The sequence below is a fragment of the Budorcas taxicolor genome, chromosome 11 (genome assembly GCF_023091745.1).
Source record: "Budorcas taxicolor isolate Tak-1 chromosome 11, Takin1.1, whole genome shotgun sequence".
In the NCBI taxonomy this organism is placed as follows: Eukaryota; Metazoa; Chordata; class Mammalia; order Artiodactyla; family Bovidae; genus Budorcas; species Budorcas taxicolor.
Window position 1 is genome coordinate 32,200,332 of NC_068920.1, and position 19,503 is coordinate 32,219,834.

Below are 19,503 nucleotides of genomic sequence, written 5' to 3' on the forward strand. Positions count from 1 at the left end.
TTCTAAAATATAGGTCAAGTCAGGTCACTCCTCTGCTCAGAACCTTGTAATGATTTCCATTTTAGTCAAGAGTAGAAACCCAATGATCTGAAAACCCCTTTCCAGTTCACAGCCTGCTTTCCTTCTCCATTTGCCTCTCCGGCAATCCTTGCTCATTCCTACCACTAGAGCCGCCTTGGCCTCCTTGCTGTTTGTTCCGCAGATAACGCCAAGCACACTGCTTCTACAAGGCACCACACTAGCTGTTCCTTATACCAGAATGCTCTTCTGGAAGTCCTTGTGGCCAGAGCTCTCACTTTCTTCAAGAATTTGCTTGCATTTCACATCACTGAGGCCTCATGAAGTCTATTTAGTGCTGAAACCTGCCTTCCTGATACTTTTTACCTTGATGTATATTTTACCATAGTAGTAACTCCTCTGCTAGAAATGTAAGGAGAAATCTTCATTTTATTCAGTGATATCCCAAAGGCCTAAAAGAGTGCCTGGCACATACTATGCACTCAGTATACTTTTGAATGAATGACTGAGGCAGACATGGCTTGCTGATGAGGAGCGGGAATGGAGAAAGGATGACCTTTTAGTTTTGGCCTCAGTAACTAGATGAAAGATAGTGTAATTTCTTGACATGGGGAAACCTGGAAAAGATACAGCCTTGAGGAATAAACATAAGAGCTCAGGGACTTCCTTGGTGGTCCAGTGCTTAAGAATCCACTGGACAATGTAGGGGTTTGCTCCCTAGCCCAGGAGGATCCCACATGCCACAGGGCAACTAAGCCCATGAACTACTGAGTCCCCACAACTACTGAGCCTGCCCTCTAGAGCCTGTGAGCCATAACTACAGAAGCCTGCGTGCCCTGGAGCCTGTGCTCCACAGCAAGAGAAGCCATCCCAACGAGAAACCCGTGCACGACCAGCAAGAGTAGCCCCCACTCGCCACAACTAGAGAAAGCCCTCACGCAGCAACAAAGAGCCAGTGCAGCCAAAATAAATACAATTATTTTTTAAAATTAAAAAAGTAAAAGCTCAGTTTTGTGCATATTAATTTGTGATAGCTATAAGAGATCTCAGAGAGGATGTCCAATAGACAGTTGGATTCACGAGTTTAGGGCAGAAATTGGAGCCGAAAAGAGAGATTTGGGGATTTTCATCAGTTTTGGATGATATTTAAAGGTATGTGCATGCGTGTGTGCTTAGTCACTCCGTTGTATCCAACTCTTTGAGACCCTTTGGACTGTAGCTTGCCAGGTGCTTCTGTCCATGGCATTTTTCAGGCATGAATACTGGAGAGGGTTGCTATTGTCCTCCTCAAGGGGATCTTCCCGTCACAGCGATGTGTAATAAGTCTAGACAAAAGACAGCTGAGCCTGGAGGCACTTCAATATTTAGACTTCAGGAGGAGAAGCCAGGAAAAGGGAAAAGGGAGTAGCCAGGAAAGGAAACTTGAAAAGAGCAGTGCCTCTGAAGAAAGGAAAAGGAGAAGGGAGTGACCATCTGTATCAAGTGCTGCTGAGAAGGGAGTAGGATAAAGACAGAGAACAGGCCCCAATCCATTGACCTTGGCAAGAGTGGTGATCTTGCCAGGGAATGGTGAGGACAAAAACAAGACTGTAGCAGTTTAAGGAGAGAAGGGAGCTGGCAGAGCTATGGGAGCACTTTGGTCCCACATCTATTAGAATTGGAAGTGTCCCAAATATTGATTTTGGTGGTGATTTAAGATCATGGCATACGGTCCCATCACTTCATGGGAAATAGATGGGGGAAACGGTGGCTGACTTTATTTTTCTGTGCTCCAAAATCACTGCAGATGTTGACTGCAGCCATGAAATTAAAAGATGCTTGCTCCTTGGAAGGAAAGTTATGACCAACCTAGACAGCACATTAAAAAGCAGAGACATTACTTTGCCAACAAAGGTCCGTCTAGTCAAGGCTATGGTTTTTCCAGTGGTCACGTATGGATGTGAGAGTTGGACTATAAAGAAAGCTGAGTGCTGAAGAGCTGATGCTTTTGAACTGTGGTGTTGGAGAAGACTCTTGGGAGTCCCTTGGATTGCAAGGAGATCCAACCAGTCCATCCTAAAGGAGATCAGTCCTGGGTATTCATTGGAAGGACTGATGTTGAAGCTGAAACTCCAGTACTTTGGCCACCTCATGCGAAGAGCTGACTCACTGGAAAAGACCCTGATGCTGGGAAAGATTGAGGGCAGGAGGAGAAGGGGACGACAGAGGATGAGATGGTTGGATGGCATCACCGACTCGACGGACATGGGTTTGGGGGGACTCTGGGAGTTGGTGATGGACAGGGAGGCCTTGAGTGCTGCAGTTTGTGAGGTCTCAAAGAGTTGGACACGACTGAGTGACTGAACTGAACTGAACATGTCAAAACTTATAGCATTCACTTTGCAGTTTACTGGTTATCTATTGTATTAATATATAAAGTTTACCTTAAGTCACTTACACCTCGGAAAAGCTGTTACCAAAAGAAAAAAAAAAGTGAACCCAAGCCCCACTGCACTGTGATTCCTGTTTGTTAGGCTACAGTTCCTCGTTTACATCTCTACACCTCGGGATTTTGTGACATATCTCAACACCAGACCGACAAAGCCTCTTCCTGAGTTAGTGGACTTTGCTTTTCTGCTCCTGACTAATCAGAAAGGACGGGTAACAAGGTAGAGTTCAGTTTTGTTTTTGTTTTTAAAGACTTCATGGAGAAGGAAATGGCAACCCACTCCGGTACTCTTGCCTGGAAAATTCCATGGACGGAGGAGCCTAGTAAGCTACAATCCATGGAATCTCAAGAGTTGCACACGACTGAGCAACTTCACTTTTATTAAAAAAAAAAAAAGACTTCACTCTTTCATACTAGTCGGAAATAATTATGTCCTGTCACTTAGTCACGCGGCGTCGTAGAGTCATTGGGGTTCCTCGACTGTCTTAAACCTGCTGTCGCGACCCGAGTGGGCGGGCACCGGCCACGCCCTGTCATTGCAGGCCACGCTCCCACCAGGTCGCAGGCACGCCCACTACAGGACTGCGCGGCGCGCACGTGGGCCGTCCAGGGGCGGAGTCGACAGCCCAGACGTAGAGAGCAAGTGTGGTTCCGGGCCCCACGCTACCGGAAGCGGAAATAGCACCCGGCGAAGCCAGAGTTACCATAACTGCCACCGAGATGCCGAAGGGGCCCAAGCAGCAGCCGCCGGAGCCCGAGTGGATCGGGGACAGAGAGACCACGGGCCCCACAGGTAAGGCTGGCAGGCAGATGAGAAAGAAGATAGAAAAGAGAAGAGAGAGAAATGTGCGCCGGGTCCCAGGAGAGGGTGGCGGGCGCGTTCGGGGGGCTACTGCGCATGCGTGCAGTGGGGCCGGGAAGAGTTTGCCCTGGCAGGAGTGCTTTTGGGATGCCGGCGAAAAGAAAAGGTGTCGGGCTGTCAGGCACGAGCTTCAGTAACACCGGGCAAGAGACGGAGAAGAGCGTATGGGGGACTTCCCTGGTGATTCATTGGTTAAGAATTGACCTGCCGATCCAGGAGGTGCGGGATCGCTGGTGAAGAAGCTAGGATTTCCACAAGCCTCCTGGTCAAAAAACAACACATAGAAGCGATATTATAACAGATTCAGTAATGACTTTAAAGAGGGTCCTCGTTAAAAAAAAAAAAAAGTAAAAGATTATTTCAGGAAGAGCATTTCGTAGGAAGAAGAGATGGGGAAAAGGAGAAAAGCCCTATTTTCTTCTCTTTTGGATATCTCGGTAACACCGTATTCCACAACCGGCAGGAATATATAAGCTATGCCTCGACCTATTCCGTACCAGCGCAACTCGCACTCACCTGGAGTCCCATCTGCTTCTCAGGAGAGGCTGATTCCTTCATGGAGTCGTGCCTAAGACAGCTTTCATAAGACACCTTTTTGACTCAAGTGGAGCAAGAAGGTAGATACTGGGTATTGGAATGGAGGATTATGTTTTACTTAAAAACAGCTAATGTTTGTTGAGCCACTTGTGTTTAATTATACATTGTGCTTTGGAGAAGGGACAAAAAAATATGAAGACCTTCTCCCAGACTTGAAGGTATTTCAAGAGGGAGATAAGATGGATGGAAATAATTATAGTGGGTAAACAGTGACTAATTTTACAGAACTGGAGATGTAGGGATGAAAAGACCTGCCTATGGAAAAGGGGTCGAGTCTAGTATAGGGGACAGAGGTTTAGTCAGGGAATGTGCTTGAGAATGCTGTGGGACTAGAGAAGACAGGGGCAACATATAGGCAGATAGGATGGGAGTGTCAGCAAAGCCTCCCAGGAATATGTGATAACTGAGTTCATTCTCCAAGGATCATTATGAGTTAGCAAAGGGAAGAAGGTTCTAAGCAAGCAGAGGGTACAGTTAATGCAAAGATAGAGATGTAGTTGAGCCTGGCTGGTTCTCAATATTGTATTGACTCATGTGATGGTATTGAAAAGGTGTGCAAGACAAGATACTGAAAGGCTTTATACACTATTCCAAGGAATTTAATCCTAAAGACGTTAAGAAAGAAGACCCATTGAAGTGCATAGAAATGACTGGAGTCAGGGAGATCATTTAGGAGGCCCTGGTAAAGATCCCTGTGAGAAGTGATAAGAGAGGAAGCCAGGGCATTGACTAGAGCTGGGAACGAACTAAGGGGAGAAGAATTAAGGCAGACACTCCCTTGGAATAATTCCGTGGGTACTAGGCTCTTCATTGAAAGCTGTAATAGGCTATGGGTTGGGGAGCAGGAAGAGGTAAGGTCAGCTATTGAATGCTAAATTGAAGATTTCTGAGACGGCAGGGAGAGAGTTTGCTCAGTGGCCGTGGAGAGAGCAGTAGACTGGGCGTGAAGACACAGGTGTAGTTGAGCTTTGGATCCGGGGAGTCCCCTAGAGAGTGTCTGTGGATTGAAATGAAAAGAGGTCTAAGATGGGAACCCAAGAGAACTTCAGCAATTAAGGGAAGGCATATAGGAGGCTGAGGATATGAGACTGAGAAAGGTGAGCCGCCAGAGAAACTAGAGGCAGACCATCAGAATCCCTGACGCTAAGTAACAACAGGAGAGAAGAATGAAAATGATGAGGGAAGTCGCACGGGATGTTGCTGAGTAGTCAAGCAAAATAAGGACTACCAAAAAACCGCCCACAACAACAATTCCTTTTTGAATTGAACAACTAAGAGGATGGTGGCAGCTTTGACAAAAGTAGTGTTCATTAGAAGGTAACGCCCAAATCAGGTTGTGGTATATTCAAAAAGGAATGGGAGACGAGGAGGGGGCTAGTGTGGACTGCACTTTTGAGACTCAGTGAAGACAAGAATAGAAACAATAATTGGGTGGGGGGAGTGTAAGATTTCAGAAAGTGGTTCACTTGGCTTTGAAATGAAGAACCCTTCAATGGTGTCCTTACGAAAGGGAGGAGCCGTTGTGGTGGGGGGAAGACATGGAGGATACAGGGTAGCTTTAGCCACACTTAGCCTTTTCCTGCTCCGGGGTGATAATACTTCTCACACTTGAACCAATGGTCAGGAGGCATGGTTGTATTAGACCATGGAGAGAAATTAGTGTCTGAGTCACTTCTGAGTGTCGTCAGAGTGAGCCGATCGCATCATTCCGGCTTGTGAACTACAATGGGTCCTCCCTCTTAGTGCCTTTAGGATTAGACTCCTCAGAATAGCATATATAGAAAGTCTTTCATAATGCCTCCACATCTTTTCAGTTCCATCACACTAGTCACCCAATACAGGGATCAGATTTTGCAGTGTGTTCAGGGTGGAGGTCACCAATTAAGCAAAGACAGACATAAGCATGCCTGGGAGTTACCAAGGCGCAGGGAGAAGCCACTGTCCACGTGGGTATGGGTAGGGAAAGAGCAGAAGAAATAGGATACGCCCTTCTCGTTTGTGAGGCCCTAAATTATAGGGCTTGACCTTCATTTTATCCACTTTTTGACACTGTAGATGCTCAGCATCTGATAAATGATTATTGTGGACTCGGTGGCATCCTGGTCTGAGAATACTTAATGTGATGGATAGCAGAAGGCTTTGTTTTGGTTTTGGGATGGGGGAAACTTAAATGACTGCAGGAGTGCCCTTGGATAGAATTGAATAGCAGTAAGCGGTGGGATGGTTGGGGGTGAATGTGATGGTGGATAGGCCTAGGAGTGAGAGAAATCATGAGGCTGCTGGCTGCCTCCCCGTCTTATGTCGGGAAGGAGTTAGACGTAACCCTCTGTCTTCAGGGAAACGGAGATAGACAAAAAGGAGAGGCTGGGAATTTGTCAGTGAACTTTTCTTGACTTCCCACTTTGCTCCCTGAGAACACGAGCTAAGCAGTGTCTCAGGTCACTCTGGGATGAAGGACTGATGCCCAGTGAAGCCTAACACAGCCCGGTTTGTGCCGGAATTGCAAGCGGAGCAGCTGTGGCATAGACCCAGGTGTTTGTTGACTTAGCAGACGGCTTTGTTTCCGTGGCCTGCAGGTTCCAAAAATGACATATAATACTTTATCCTACTTTTCTCCCCTGTGGGTGACTGGGGTGGGGAAAGGTCTTTCTCTCCCAGTATATCCTGAGTTATTCATGGTACCTCTAGCTCAGCTAATCTTGCCAGCTAAAAACATTGGCATCATCTCTGAAAACTGTCTTACTTCCCACCTTTGGCACCATCACCTTGTGGATTCTCCTTTTCTGCCTCCCACTAGACTAGCCACCGTTGTCTGTCTCGTGGGACAGTGTCCAGGGAGGGAGCTAGAAAAACAGTGACAAGGAAGGGTAGAGTCCACTAAGGGTTGGCAGGTGAGATCAGGGTGACTTTGGAATTTGCAAATCATCATTCACAATGTCTGCTTAACCCTTCTAGACAAAGTGGTGAAGAAAGGGAAGAAGGACAAGAAGACCAAAAAGACGGTGAGGCGGTGAGGGGTGAGGAGAGGGGGCTGTGGGTGTTTCCCAGCAGAAGGTGGCCCTGTGAAGTTGGTGGGGCCAGGAGGGAGGGGAAGAGGTCTTGTCGGGAGAGGGAGCAAGGTGGGATGGCGTGCCTGGCAGGTCCCTAGGTACATGGGTGGTGGTCAAGGACTTGATTGGTCTCTGAGCCGTGTTTACCTAGATCTTAACTCCTGTTTTAGTTCTTCGAGGAGCTGGCAGTAGAAGACAGACAGGCTGGGGAAGAAGAGAAAGTGCTAAAGGAGAAGGAGCAGCAGCAGCAGCAGCAGGTACGGGTGTCAGCAGACCCACCACTCCATGGGGGCATCTTCGGCCCGCCAGCCCCTCCGCAGCCCGTGCTGGTTCACTCGGCTGGTGGGGAGCGTTCTCTGGGGCAGAGATACAGCAGCGGCCCAGGCTTCATTCTCTCACCCTGTTTGGCTTTCAGCAGCAAAAAAAGAAGCGAGACACCCGTAAAGGGAGGCGGAAAAAGGATGTGGATGATGACGGAGAGGAGAAGGAGCTCATGGAGCGTCTTAAGAAGCTCTCAGTACCAGCCAGCGATGAGGAGGATGAGGGTAAATGCACTGAGGGGAGATGGGTACCTGGAACCCTTGAGTCAGGAAGAGTCAGGTGCCTCATTCCTTGATCTGGAGTTGGAGTAGATTGAGGAGCAGACATGGTCGTTCTCTTTCCCAGCTCACCTTCTCCCCTTGTCATTTCAGTGCCTGCCCCAGTACCCCGAGGAGGGAAGAAAACCAAGGTAAGCCATCTGTCTGGGTGGTAAACAGAGACCCCAGGGGTGCAGCCTTGACCATCCTACTGACTTCTATGCTTTCATTCTCCAGGGTGGTAATGTTTTTGCAGCCCTGATTCAGGATCAGAGTGAAGACGAGGAGGAGGAAGAAAAACATCCTCCTAAGCCGGCCAAGCCAGAGAAGAATCGGATCAATAAGGTGATAGTGCTGGCTCTGCCGGTCCCTCCCACCCCATGTGGCACCTCTGGCTACAGTGTGATGATTCCCTGGGTTCTTTTCCTGCTTTTCAACTAGCTCTTCTAGGCCAGGCCAGTCTTGCTTATACTGTCAGCTTATCCTGTCAAAATCAGCTTTTTTAAAAGTACTCTTTATCACTCGGAAATTTACAGCGATTCTGTTGCTTTCAAACTCAAAATCTAAACCAAAGACCTTCAAGTCTTTGCCCTTCCACCAGGACCCCTCTGCAGGATTCCTTGGGACTTGCCTTGTATGCCGATCAGCCTCATCAGATGTTTGAATCCAGCCTGACTGTGTGCTGAAGCCTTTATTCTTTATGCCTTCTCTTCCTTCTAGAACGTCTTCTCCAAGCCCACGACCATTATCTCTTCTCAAGATTTGCCCTCTGGAGGAAGCCCTCCAGTGTTAGGGCCATCCCATCCACATGATTCATTTACCTAACTCACAGTCCCTTAGCTTCGCTATTCACTGTTCGTCTCTTCACTGTCTGTCTCCCGCTGGAGGCCAGGGTTTTTCCGGGTCTCATTTTCTCCCTGGCAGACTTAGTATAGTTAACTGCTACTCCTGGACTACTCGAAATTCTTGTCAAGCTGCTGCTGCTGCTAAGTCGCTTCAGTCGTGTCCGACTCTGTGCGACCGCGTAGACGGCAGCCCATTGGGCTCCCCCGTCCCTGGGATTCTGCAGGCAAGAACACGGAGTGGGTTGCCATTTCCTTCTCTGCTACATGAAAGTGAAAAGTGAAAGTGATGTCGCTCAGTCGTCTTAGCGACCCCATGGACTGCAGCCCACCAGGCTCCTCTGTCGATGTTATAGCAAATTAATTTGTGTGTCTGTGTGTCTTCTCCAGGCTGTATCTCAGGAACAACAGCCAGGGTTGAAGGGCAAAAAGACAAAGGAGGAGAAGTCAAAGGGGAAGGCCAAGGTGAGGGAACATTGGCGGGAGGTGGGCTGGTCTGAAGAATCAGAGCAATTGCATCCGACCTGCTGGTTTTTCCCTGTAGCCTCAAAATAAATTTGCTGCTCTGGAGAGTGAAGAGGAGGAGGATGAAGAGGAAGTAACAAAAGAAAAGGAACCGCCCAAGCAAGGGAAGGAGAAGGCCAAGAAGGCAGAGCAGGTGTGTTGTGGGGAGGTGGGCTGAGGGGCCCAGGCCTGGTGGCCCTTGGGCCAGGGGCAGGATGTGAGCTGCAACCTGGGGCGCTCTTACTCCCCAGGGCAGAGGCTGGCAAACTTCTGTAAAGGACCTTCTGGTAAATACTCTGGACTTGCAGACCACATACAATCTCTGATACGTATTTTTCTTTTCTGTTTTTGGAAAGACTCTGAAAATGTAAAAGCCATTTTTAGTTCAAGGGCCCTAATTTGCACCTCTTGATCCAGAAGAGCAAGGGACATGGCCGGCACCCTCAGCCCCGGTTCTGGCTCTGCCACTCCCTGTGTGATCTTGAGTACGTCTTGCCACCTCTTCAGGCCTCACTCTTCTCATCTGTGTCACCGAGTGACCTCTGAGCTCCCCTGTACCATCAGCACCTGCTAGTTCTCATCCTGTTGGATTCCTCAGTGGCTCTGCACAGGGCTTCTGGACCTCTGCTTTGCATGTTTACCTGCAGAGAGACTCGTTTGATGCTGAGGAAGAGAATCTGTTCCTTTTGTTCTGCCTTTAGTTACATTGTATTGACAGTTGCATAGGTATAGGTACATATACGTCTTTACAGTTCATATATGCGTACATAGGTACCTTCCTGGTGGCACAGATGGATACAGGGCTACAAGGAAACCAGAGTGGGTGTGAGAATGTGAGCACTGCCAAGATATTTCAGGATTCTGGGAGAGAGACAGAGCTGACTGTGGAGCTGGGAGTGGATGACATGAAGTTCTCAAGGGGCTCCCTTGTTTTTACCATCGCCTGGTTCTCACAGGGCTCAGAGGAAGGAGAAGAGGAGGAGGAAGAAGGGGAGTCCAAGGCCGACGACCCCTATGCTCATCTTAGCAAAAAGGAGAAGAAGAAACTCAAGAAACAAGTAAGACCTTGGGTTCTTAGTGGTCAAAGGCGGAAGAAGTTTTTATTTTAATGCTTCAAGTAGGGGATGTGTGAAGGGAGAGCTTTGGGTGCTGGGTTGAGTACAACAGCTGCAGTAAGGAAACAGCTGTGTTCTGTGAGCACAGTGTCATGGTGCCTGGTGACACGGGTCTGTATTGTGGCAACTGGAAAGTGGCAGGCAGTGGCCTCAAATGTGATCTTTCCTTCCTTCTCAGATGGAGTATGAGCGTCAGGTGGCTTCGTTAAAAGCAGCCAATGCTGCTGAAAATGACTTCTCTGTGTCGCAAGCAGAGGTGTCTTCCCGCCAGGCCATGCTAGAAAATGCCTCTGACATCAAGGTAAGGTCCGAGGGGGCCCCTCCTACCAGCTCAGCCAGGGACCTGCCTCTTCTCCCCTTCCCCTGAGAGGCCATGGTGACTGAGAAAGTGGGTGTGAGGGGGAGGTCTGCTGGGAAGAAACCTGGGAGGCGTTCTCCACATCTTGAGTTCTGCAAACTTGAACAAGAAGATAGAAGAACCAGCATAGGAGTCCAGCTTTGGAGGGAAGCAGGGTGGGACAGGCTGGCCACGCTTAGGGTGTGGACTCCGATTAGAGGCAGTGGATGGGGAGGGGGCTTCCCCGCAGAGAAAAAGTTGCAGCTGCTAGACATACGGAAGGGAGTTCTCACATGCTCACTCTTTCCTGACCATCGCAGCTGGAGAAGTTCAGCATCTCGGCCCACGGCAAGGAGCTGTTTGTCAACGCAGACCTGTACATCGTCGCTGGCCGCCGCTACGGGCTGGTGGGACCCAATGGGTGAGGAGAGGAGGGGCTGGAGCTGTGAGAGGGGAGGGGCCGGAGGGAGAAGAGACTTGTTCTCGGAGGCGGCCTGGTCCTCAAAGCTCTCATTCCTCAGCAAGGGCAAGACCACTCTCCTCAAGCACATCGCCAACCGAGCCCTGAGCATCCCTCCCAACATCGACGTGCTGCTGTGCGAGCAGGGTGAGGCTGCTGGTGGCAGAGGGGTTGGTGGGGTGGGGGAAACTCAGGGGCTTGCGAAGGGCTACCACTGGGGTCTGTGAGCCAGCCAAGAACAGAAGAGCCTGTGGCTGTGAGTTGGAAGGGTTTTGTGGGGAGACTGGGGACTGGGAAATGGGTGCCACAGAAGTAGGCGGGGTGCGGTGAGAGGCTGGAACAAGTGCTGAGAGCTGGGCAGGGTTAGGCAGTCCAGAAACGGAGCTGCTGGGAAGAGGGGGCAGGAGCCTTGGCCCCTGGGTGCACCCTGACTGCTCCCCGGTCCCCAGAGGTGGTAGCTGACGAGACGCCAGCCGTGCAGGCTGTCCTTCGAGCGGACACCAAGCGCTTGAAGCTGCTGGAAGAGGAACGTCGGCTTCAGGGACAGCTGGAGCAGGGCGACGATGCGGCTGCTGAGAGGCTCGAGAAGGTAGAGGAGATGGCGCAGGGGACACGAGCTAAAATGGGGGGCTCCCGGGACCCCCCAACATGTGTCCTCTTCTCCCTCCTCCCAGGTGTACGAGGAATTGCGGGCCACTGGGGCGGCCGCTGCAGAGGCCAAAGCCCGCCGGATCCTGGCCGGCCTGGGCTTTGACCCTGAAATGCAGAATCGACCCACACAGAAGTTCTCGGGGGGCTGGCGCATGCGTGTCTCCTTGGCCAGGTGGGCTCCCAGCCCCTGCCCTTCTGGCCTCCGCCCACCCTTCCTGTTCTTCCAAGGCTGTCTTCTCCCTCCCATACTGTCTGACTTGTCAGATTCGGGGGCTTCTCTCCCTGTCTGGGGGTGTGTTCTCATCTGTCTCAGGAACTCTTAGGAGAGATTGGGAAGGAGTGTTTATGCTCTCAGGCCCCACTTAGCAGAGGCTTCTGTGGGTTGTCTGAGCAAGGGTCTTCCTCCCACTGACCCTGCCTTCTGCCGCCCACCCTCTAGGGCGTTGTTCATGGAACCCACGCTGCTGATGTTGGACGAGCCCACCAACCACCTGGACCTCAACGCTGTCATCTGGCTCAACAAGTGAGTGGCCCTGGATTATAGGTTTGTATCGCTGGTCTCCACCCTGCCCCTGACAGCTCTCACCCCAGTCTCTCTCTTTCGATTCCTGCCCCTGTCTGCACTCTAACCTGGAGATTGTGACATTTCCACACTCTTTAAAACCCAGCTACCTCCAGGGCTGGCGGAAGACGCTGCTCATCGTCTCCCATGACCAAGGCTTCCTGGATGACGTCTGTACTGACATCATCCATCTCGACGCCCAGCGGCTTCACTACTACAGGGGCAATTATAGTACGTGGGACGTTGGGGGCGAGGAAAGGGATGGTTCCTGGAGAAAGGCCTGGGAGGGAGGGACATAGGGACGTGGTGATAATTCTGAGTATTAGAGAATTCTGGAAATGACCCCTGCCCCCACCATCCCCCATCCTCCTGGGGACAGGGACAAGCATTGATGACCCCCCATCCCCTTGCCCCAGTGACCTTCAAGAAGATGTACCAGCAAAAGCAAAAGGAACTGCTGAAGCAATATGAGAAGCAGGAGAAAAAGCTGAAGGAGCTAAAGGCGGGCGGCAAGTCCACCAAGCAGGCGGTGAGCACTGGCTCTTCCTGGGCAGGGATCTTCTCGGGAGGAGGCGGCCTTGGACCCTGCCTGCCACTCAGGGCCTCCCGTCCAAGGCTTGGATGTCTCCATTTCCCCGTCCTCTTCAGGAGAAGCAAACTAAGGAAGCCTTGACTCGAAAGCAGCAGAAGTGCCGGCGGAAAAACCAGGATGAGGAGTCACAGGAGGCCCCCGAGCTGCTGAAGCGCCCCAAGGAGTACACCGTGCGCTTCACGTTCCCCGACCCACCACCGCTCAGCCCTCCAGTGCTGGGCCTGCACGGTGAGCGGCCGCGGCCCTGCCCGCCCGCCCCTCCAGGGCTCTAGGGGGACTCTGAAGAGAAAATAAAGTGCTGCTTTTCTTGCCTTCTCAGGTGTGACCTTTGGCTATGAGGGACAGAAACCACTCTTTAAGAATCTGGATTTTGGCATCGACATGGACTCAAGGAGTGAGTTGGGGGGAGGCTCAGTGCAGGGTTTCGGGGTGGGACTCAGGCCGTGGAGCAGGAGCCCCAGGGAGTTTCTGGGGACCTCACCTCTGACCTCTCTCTTCCCTCGGGCAGTCTGCATCGTGGGCCCTAACGGCGTGGGGAAGAGCACCCTGCTGCTGCTGCTGACAGGCAAGCTGACGCCGGTGAGTCCAGGAGTCGGAGGGCCGTGGTGACGGGCGAGCGGAGGCATGAGCACACGGCTGTTCCCTGGACGCTCCTGGGGAGCCCTCTCTGCTGTGGAGAGTTAAATACAGAACTTGTCATGGATGGTTCTTTTCCTTAAGAGGTGCTGTAGAGGAGGACAGTTTAGATCAGTCAGACCTGGAGACAGACCTGGAGAAGTGGGCCCAGATGAAGGGCGTGCCTCCCCCATCCTGCTTGTGTGTTCTGGTTATGTAAGAAATATATGCCCATTGTAGAATCGTTAGAAATTATGTGAACCAGGGAATTCCTGGCAGTCCAGTAGTTAGGACTCAGGGCTTTTACCGGCATGAGCCCCGGTTAGATCCCTGATTGGGGAACTAAGCAAGGGACAGATGAAAAAAAAATTACATAAGCCAGAGAAAAATCTAGAGATAACCCGTATTAATTTTAATGGATCGCTTTCCTTTTTTTTTCTTACAAGCATATATGTAATTATTTTGCTTAACAAAAGTGGGTTATCCTGTGAATTGTTTTGTAGCTAGCTTTTTTCAGATAATGTATATGAAGCATTTTTTTGTGCTTGTAGTCAGGCAGTGGCACCCCACTCCAGTACTCTTGCCTGGAAAATCCTATGGACAGAGGAGCCTAGAAGGCTGCAGTCCATGGGGTCACTGAGGGTCGGACACGACTGAGCGGCTTCACTTTCACTTTTCACTTTCACGCATTGGAGAAGGAAATGGCAACCCACTCCACTGTTCTTGCCTGGAGAATCCCAGGGATGGAGGAGCCTGGTGGGCTGCTGTCTATGGGGTCGCACAGAGTCGGACACGACTGAAGTGACTTAGCAGTAGCAGTCTTATATGCATTTTTCTCATGGACCTATTATAATTTACTTGACGTCTGTTGTTTAGAATGTTTCTGGTGTTTCACTGAAGGACAACAGTAAAGAGTCTTACTGTACTTGTCCATGAATTTAGTTTTTCCTTAAGATGAATTCCCTAGAATCGCTTCGGGGACTTTTGCGGTATATGTATTGCCAGGTGGTTGTAACCATCTGTCTGCCCTCCAGGCAAGTGTGGAGAAGGCACATTGCCTCACACCCACAGAGTAGATCTTCAGGAAGGTGTCCTAGATCCTCCCACAAACTCATTCCCATCTGAGGTGGGACCCTGAAAAATTCTGGCTGGAAGGTGGGGACGGGGTTTTCTGCTCGTGGTCAGCCTGCTCCTGGTTCTGAATCTCCACTTCCTCCTCGCTTTTCCTCTTGCCTGATTTCCTGGCCTGCTGTGGCCCTGTTAGAGACACACCTGTGTTACCTTTCTTGTGCTAGCTCGTTCCCAGCCCCGTTCTGGTGTTCATTTCCCTTCAGAGTTGGGAGGTGGAGCTGGGGCTCCTCTCCGCCCCCGCTTACTCCGCCCCGCCTTGCTTTTTCCTTGCAGACTCGGGGTGAAATGAGGAAGAACCACCGGCTGGTAAGTGGCTTTGGGAATCAGGTAGTCAGAGGCCAAGAGGAAGTCTGACTTTCATTGACCACCTTCCTCTCCTCTTGGGCAGAAAATTGGCTTCTTCAACCAGCAGTATGCAGAGCAGCTGCGCATGGAGGAGACGCCCACCGAGTACCTGCAGCGGGGCTTCAACCTGCCCTACCAGGATGCGCGCAAGTGCCTGGGCCGCTTCGGCCTGGAGAGCCACGCCCACACCATCCAGATCTGCAAGCTCTCTGGTACCGGGCGCGGGCAGGCGCCCCCTCCTCAGAATGCCCTCCCGCACCCTGTCCTTCGAGGCGGGAGGGAAGAGGAACCGGGACTTGGGGGACCTCAGTGTGCACGCACGCACCTGCATGCACACACGGGCGTTCAGGGCTCCCCTGCAGACATGTCGGGTGGTGGAAGGTGCAGTGGTTCTTCCCCTTTGCTCTAGGTGGGCAGAAGGCACGAGTTGTGTTTGCAGAGCTGGCCTGTCGGGAGCCTGACGTCCTCATCTTGGTGAGTGAATGGGGTTGCGGGGTGGGGCCGGCACCAGGAAAGGTAGGGGTCGTTAACACTCAGTTTCGGGACGCCTCCTCTCCATAGGACGAGCCCACCAATAACCTGGACATCGAGTCTATCGACGCTCTAGGGGAGGCCATCAACGAATACAAGGGTGGTGAGTCAGCTCGGGCTTGCCCTCCTCCTACCCTGCTTGGGGATCGGACTGTAGGTGTTCTGGGGCCGGGCACCCTTCTTGCAGGTTTTGATTCCCCTCTTCCTTTTTGCCTGTCCTCCATTCTCACTGTCTTGCCTTGAAGCTGTGATCGTCGTCAGCCACGATGCCCGACTCATCACAGAAACCAACTGCCAGCTGTGGGTGGTGGAGGAGCAGAGTGTTAGCCAGATCGACGGTGACTTCGAAGACTACAAGCGGGAGGTGTTGGAGGCCCTGGGAGAAGTCATGGTCAGCCGGCCCCGAGAGTGAGCTTTCCTTCCCGGACATCCCCCATCTCCTCTCCATTCGGAAGCTTGCTCTGGACTACAGCCGGCATGGCAGCTGCTCGGGCGTGTGAAGGCGGAGTGTGGTCTTCATGTGACCAGGATATTTGATTGCTTCCTTTTCTCTGAAAGACTCGTCTGTTCTGCTTCTCTTGAGATAACTGAGTGGGCCTTGTCCTTGAAGTCCCTCTGTACAGGCAGAGGTGACATTTGTCATCATGGGGTTCCATCCAGCCAGCTCACGCAGCCAGTTGTCTGAGCCTCTGTCCTCACGGGGAGGCTTGCCTCTGGGCCGCCCCAAGCTTCGGGTGCAGCTGCCGCCTGGTCTGAGTGGTGCTGCCCTCCTCCGGTGGATTCAGTGCTGACCTAATAGATACCAACAGCTGCTGCGGCTCCTGCCACCCAGGATCTGGTGCCTGCAGTATCTGTTCTGATGGGGGACTTGGGGACAGGAAAGGAATGCTGCTGAACTCGAATCGCCCTTTACAGGGGGAAGAAATAAAGGAAAGGAGTTGCCGCCGCCTTGTTGCTGTTTGGAGATTTGTGGAAGCTGGAACTCTTCTGAATCTTGATTTGCTGTGTTCGCTTTTCTAGCAGTGGGGGGCAGCCTCTCTTCCCCACCGGTGCAGCCCGGTGCCTCTTGCAATCTTACCTCACTTTAGGTAGTGCTCGCTGTTTGAGGAGCCTCTCCCTTCCCCCAGCCCTTCAAATGAGTGCAGGGGAAAGGGAGTCCTCCCTTCTAGCCAGGACTAGGACACTCGGGTTTCTCACTATCCAAGCTCCACCCTGGGGTTAGGGACCAGAGCGTCTGTCCCCACAGAGTCACTCTGTGCACTGTGGGGTATACGGGAAGGGCACAGACTGCTTTTGTGCCTAATCTAGACAGAGAAGACTTAGAAGACGCGAGCGTACAGCGTCGACATGGGTAATTGCCGAACGTGCGGAGCTGTAGATCCTAAGTGGCCTTGAGCTCATAGAAGAGAAAGGTTGCCCAGAACTTGGTTTTGTGGCAGGATCACTTGAGGGAGGACCTTGAGAAATATTAAGGCTGTTAACCATGAGCAGGGAGCCATTTTTTAAATGTAGGAAAAAGTGCGGATCTAAGGAAGGAAGAACTGTTTAGGGAGTTAATGAAGAACATGGCTGATGTGGCCACTTTTTTTTTATTAGTGTTAGATTGGAGAGACGGGTTTGGAAAGTAAAACCCAAGTGGCATGTGGTTGGTTGGTGGTCATTTCAGTGAGTGAGGAGTGAGGTGGACTATAGAGACTTACAGGACAGGCCCCAGAAACTTCCTAGTGGGGATGAAGTGATACATCCTGAATTAGGATGTGAGAGAGGGGTGGAAAGGACGGGCAGGTGGATAGAGCCAGGTGTGCAAATTGAAGGGAAAACAGGTGCATCCACTTCTCAGGGGAACGTGAAGAACCATCTCAAGGCTTCCTGAGGTGGGATGTCTTAACTTTGGGAAGTTACGTTCTGGCCAGAAATAGTACTGGACCTCAGTTACAAGGTTTATACTGAAAATTAAGATTTGGTATGAAGATAGTCACAGAGGTAGTACCATCAGGTACGTGTCCAGCCAGATTAGAAAGGATCTTGGAATTTGAGGGAAAAAAATCAAGGCCTTATGCCAGGTAAGATGTTACATGTTAAAGTAGTCTCCGTAGTAAGGTCCTTTGTAAAACAATGAGAACAGCCTTCAAGTCCATGACTAACGGAGTGACCTTGGACTTAGCCTCTTGGTACCTGTTTCCGCATTTGTGACATGAAGGAGATGAAAAGTGCATACCTCACAAGGTTACTAAGATTTCAGATAAATATTTATAAAGTGCGCTTTTTTAAAAGTTTTGTTACATGTATTTCATGTACAACTTAACACTTTGCACTTCAGTTGTTCAGTTCACTAGTATAAATGACACGTAAAACAGAGAGGAATCTTATTTGTAAGATGAACACCAGAATTTTGCATTTCAAGTATTTGATGCTAATTTCACTACAAATACTTCAGATGCTGAAAGTAACTTCCATCCACAGGCAGAAGTTTTGTTTGTTCCCTCTATATATATACTGTTGTAATGCAGCTAAATCTGGACAAAAGAATGCGCTTCTCCAGAAAGGGGAGCCTAACCCAGTGCAGTGTATGGCTAACCCAAAGCCTGAAAAATGAAATCTCATTAATAAAATTAAATGTTTGTATTCATGACAGTCTTTGTCACCTACAAATCAGGCACTGATGTGGTTCATAATGAGCACTGTAGGAATGGTTTAAAACATTCCTGATTCTTCTGCACACCTTTCCAATGAGGAAACAAACCCTGAGCTGCCCCTGGCCACCCAGCCTGGACAGGACTGTTCCTGCGATGGCGACCCTTGTTTTCTGACCCCAGCACCCTGGGCATTCTCCCTCGGCTGTAGGATGTGGACAGATCCTTACTATTTCTCAAGGGTCTTCCCTCACATGATCCTGCCAAATCATCAAATTCTGGGTAATCTTTCTCTCTTCTGAGCTCAAGGCAATTTAGAATCTAGAACACCACACATTTGGCAATGTGGACGAGGTGACTGAAGGATGAGTCCTCAGGGGGCACGAGAGCCAGGACAGGTGTGTTAGGGCGGACTGTCAGCACTACAGTGGGAAAGGTGAAAGCCTTTCACTTAGAGCGCTGCAGCCATGCAGAACTCAGAGGAGGCCTGGGTGCGTGAGAAGCGGCCCTTGTGAGGCCAGTGCTGACGCAGCAGCTCAGATGCTTGAACCGGCTGCTCTAGGACCACGGTTCTCTACGTGTCCTAGACCAGCAGCAGCAGCAGCACCCAGAGTTTGTTAGAAATGCAAAGATAGGGTTGACACAAGTCAAGTTACAAGGTTATTTGGGGGGTGGGGGTGGGAATGGAATAAGAAAGGAAGAAGAGGTCAGTTGGAACAGGAGAGCTGTGCCTGCAAGTCTTGGTGAAGCAGAAATGGGCCCAGTAGCACCTTTGGAGTTTGTCACAGGAAATGGTGTTAGAGTGGAAGGTAGGGTCGCCTTTAGTTTGAGTGATGAGGGAAGACTTCTCAGGAAGTAACACACTAAAGACAAGGCCTATAGGTGGACAAGGAACCAACTAGATGGATAAGAAAGAGCCTTCATGGAAGGGACCAGAAAGTGCAATGGCTCAGAAGCTAGAAAGAGCTGGTCCTGGAAGATGGCTTGAGCTTAGAGCTTGAGCAGCGGCTAGGACACATGAGGCCTTATACACCTTGATAGGGAGTTAGGATACGGCTCTAGGAGCATTAGAAGGCCGTCAGAGTGTATGCAGGAGTGTGAATTTTCACAAAATTGTTCTGGCTGCTGGGCAGAGTGGTGGGTGGGAGGGTGATAGGGAGAGGAGATGCCAGGAGTGCTGTTAGATAATTCCTTTGGGCAGGAGAAGATACCCTCCCTCCTCTAAGAAAGGAAGGGAGATAACGTGAACTCATATTTTCAGGTGAAGAGAAGAAACGGTGCTCACTTTGGATGGGGCTGACTTTTTCAGAGGATTTGGTGCCAGAGAGTCAGGAGGAGTTACGAAGTTTGCCAGCCAGCTGTGAATGTTGAGTCACTGCTAGTAATTTGTACTGGGCCAAAATAGTAGGATTTCATGATTTTTCAACATTAGGTGTACTGCCTGGGAGCAGGAATGGGAGAAATAGAATAATGGTGATTCAGAATTGGAGATGGAACCAGTGTGCCTGGGGAAGGGTTGACAGAGGAATCAAAAGTTAAAAGGTAATTTTGGGGGTGGGGGTGGAAATGGAATAAAAGAGGAGGAACAGACCACCTGAAACAGGAGAGATGTGTCTGCAAGGCTTCAGTTCAGTCGCGCAGTTGTATCCGAC

General features: G+C 50.6%; 1 protein-coding gene across 3 annotated transcripts; it reads left to right on the forward strand.

Annotated features, from left to right (window-relative positions):
• Positions 1-3,096: 3,096 nt before the first annotated feature.
• ABCF1 (ATP binding cassette subfamily F member 1) lies at positions 3,097-17,788 on the forward strand. 3 transcript variants are annotated; one of them, XM_052648078.1, is made up of 25 exons: positions 3,097-3,239; positions 6,861-6,907; positions 7,126-7,218; positions 7,371-7,500; positions 7,648-7,685; positions 7,771-7,878; positions 8,766-8,840; positions 8,920-9,033; positions 9,836-9,937; positions 10,173-10,295; positions 10,652-10,752; positions 10,853-10,938; positions 11,241-11,380; positions 11,466-11,614; positions 11,882-11,965; positions 12,111-12,235; positions 12,421-12,533; positions 12,653-12,824; positions 12,916-12,990; positions 13,105-13,175; positions 14,616-14,648; positions 14,731-14,899; positions 15,097-15,161; positions 15,249-15,321; positions 15,464-17,788. In XM_052648078.1, exons 1-25 carry the CDS (start codon positions 3,167-3,169, stop codon positions 15,628-15,630), a joined length of 2,526 nt encoding a protein of 841 aa, XP_052504038.1. In that variant the 5' UTR covers positions 3,097-3,166; the 3' UTR covers positions 15,631-17,788. The 3 variants fall into 3 exon arrangements, with proteins under 3 accessions (XP_052504038.1, XP_052504037.1, XP_052504036.1); XM_052648077.1 differs by having other exon boundaries at positions 7,126-7,212; positions 7,374-7,500; XM_052648076.1 differs by having other exon boundaries at positions 7,126-7,212; positions 15,464-17,787.
• Positions 17,789-19,503: the final 1,715 nt, after the last annotated feature.

Coding starts and splice junctions, on each gene's coding strand:
- ABCF1 (XM_052648078.1), top strand. CDS start 3,167: ATGCCGAAGGGGCCCAAGCAGCAGCCGCCGGAGCCCGAGTGGATCGGG. Junction 3,240..6,860: donor AGAGACCACGGGCCCCACAG/GTAAGGCTGGCA, acceptor TAACCCTTCTAG/ACAAAGTGGTGAAGAAAGGG. Junction 11,381..11,465: donor CTGCTGAGAGGCTCGAGAAG/GTAGAGGAGATG, acceptor CCCTCCTCCCAG/GTGTACGAGGAATTGCGGGC.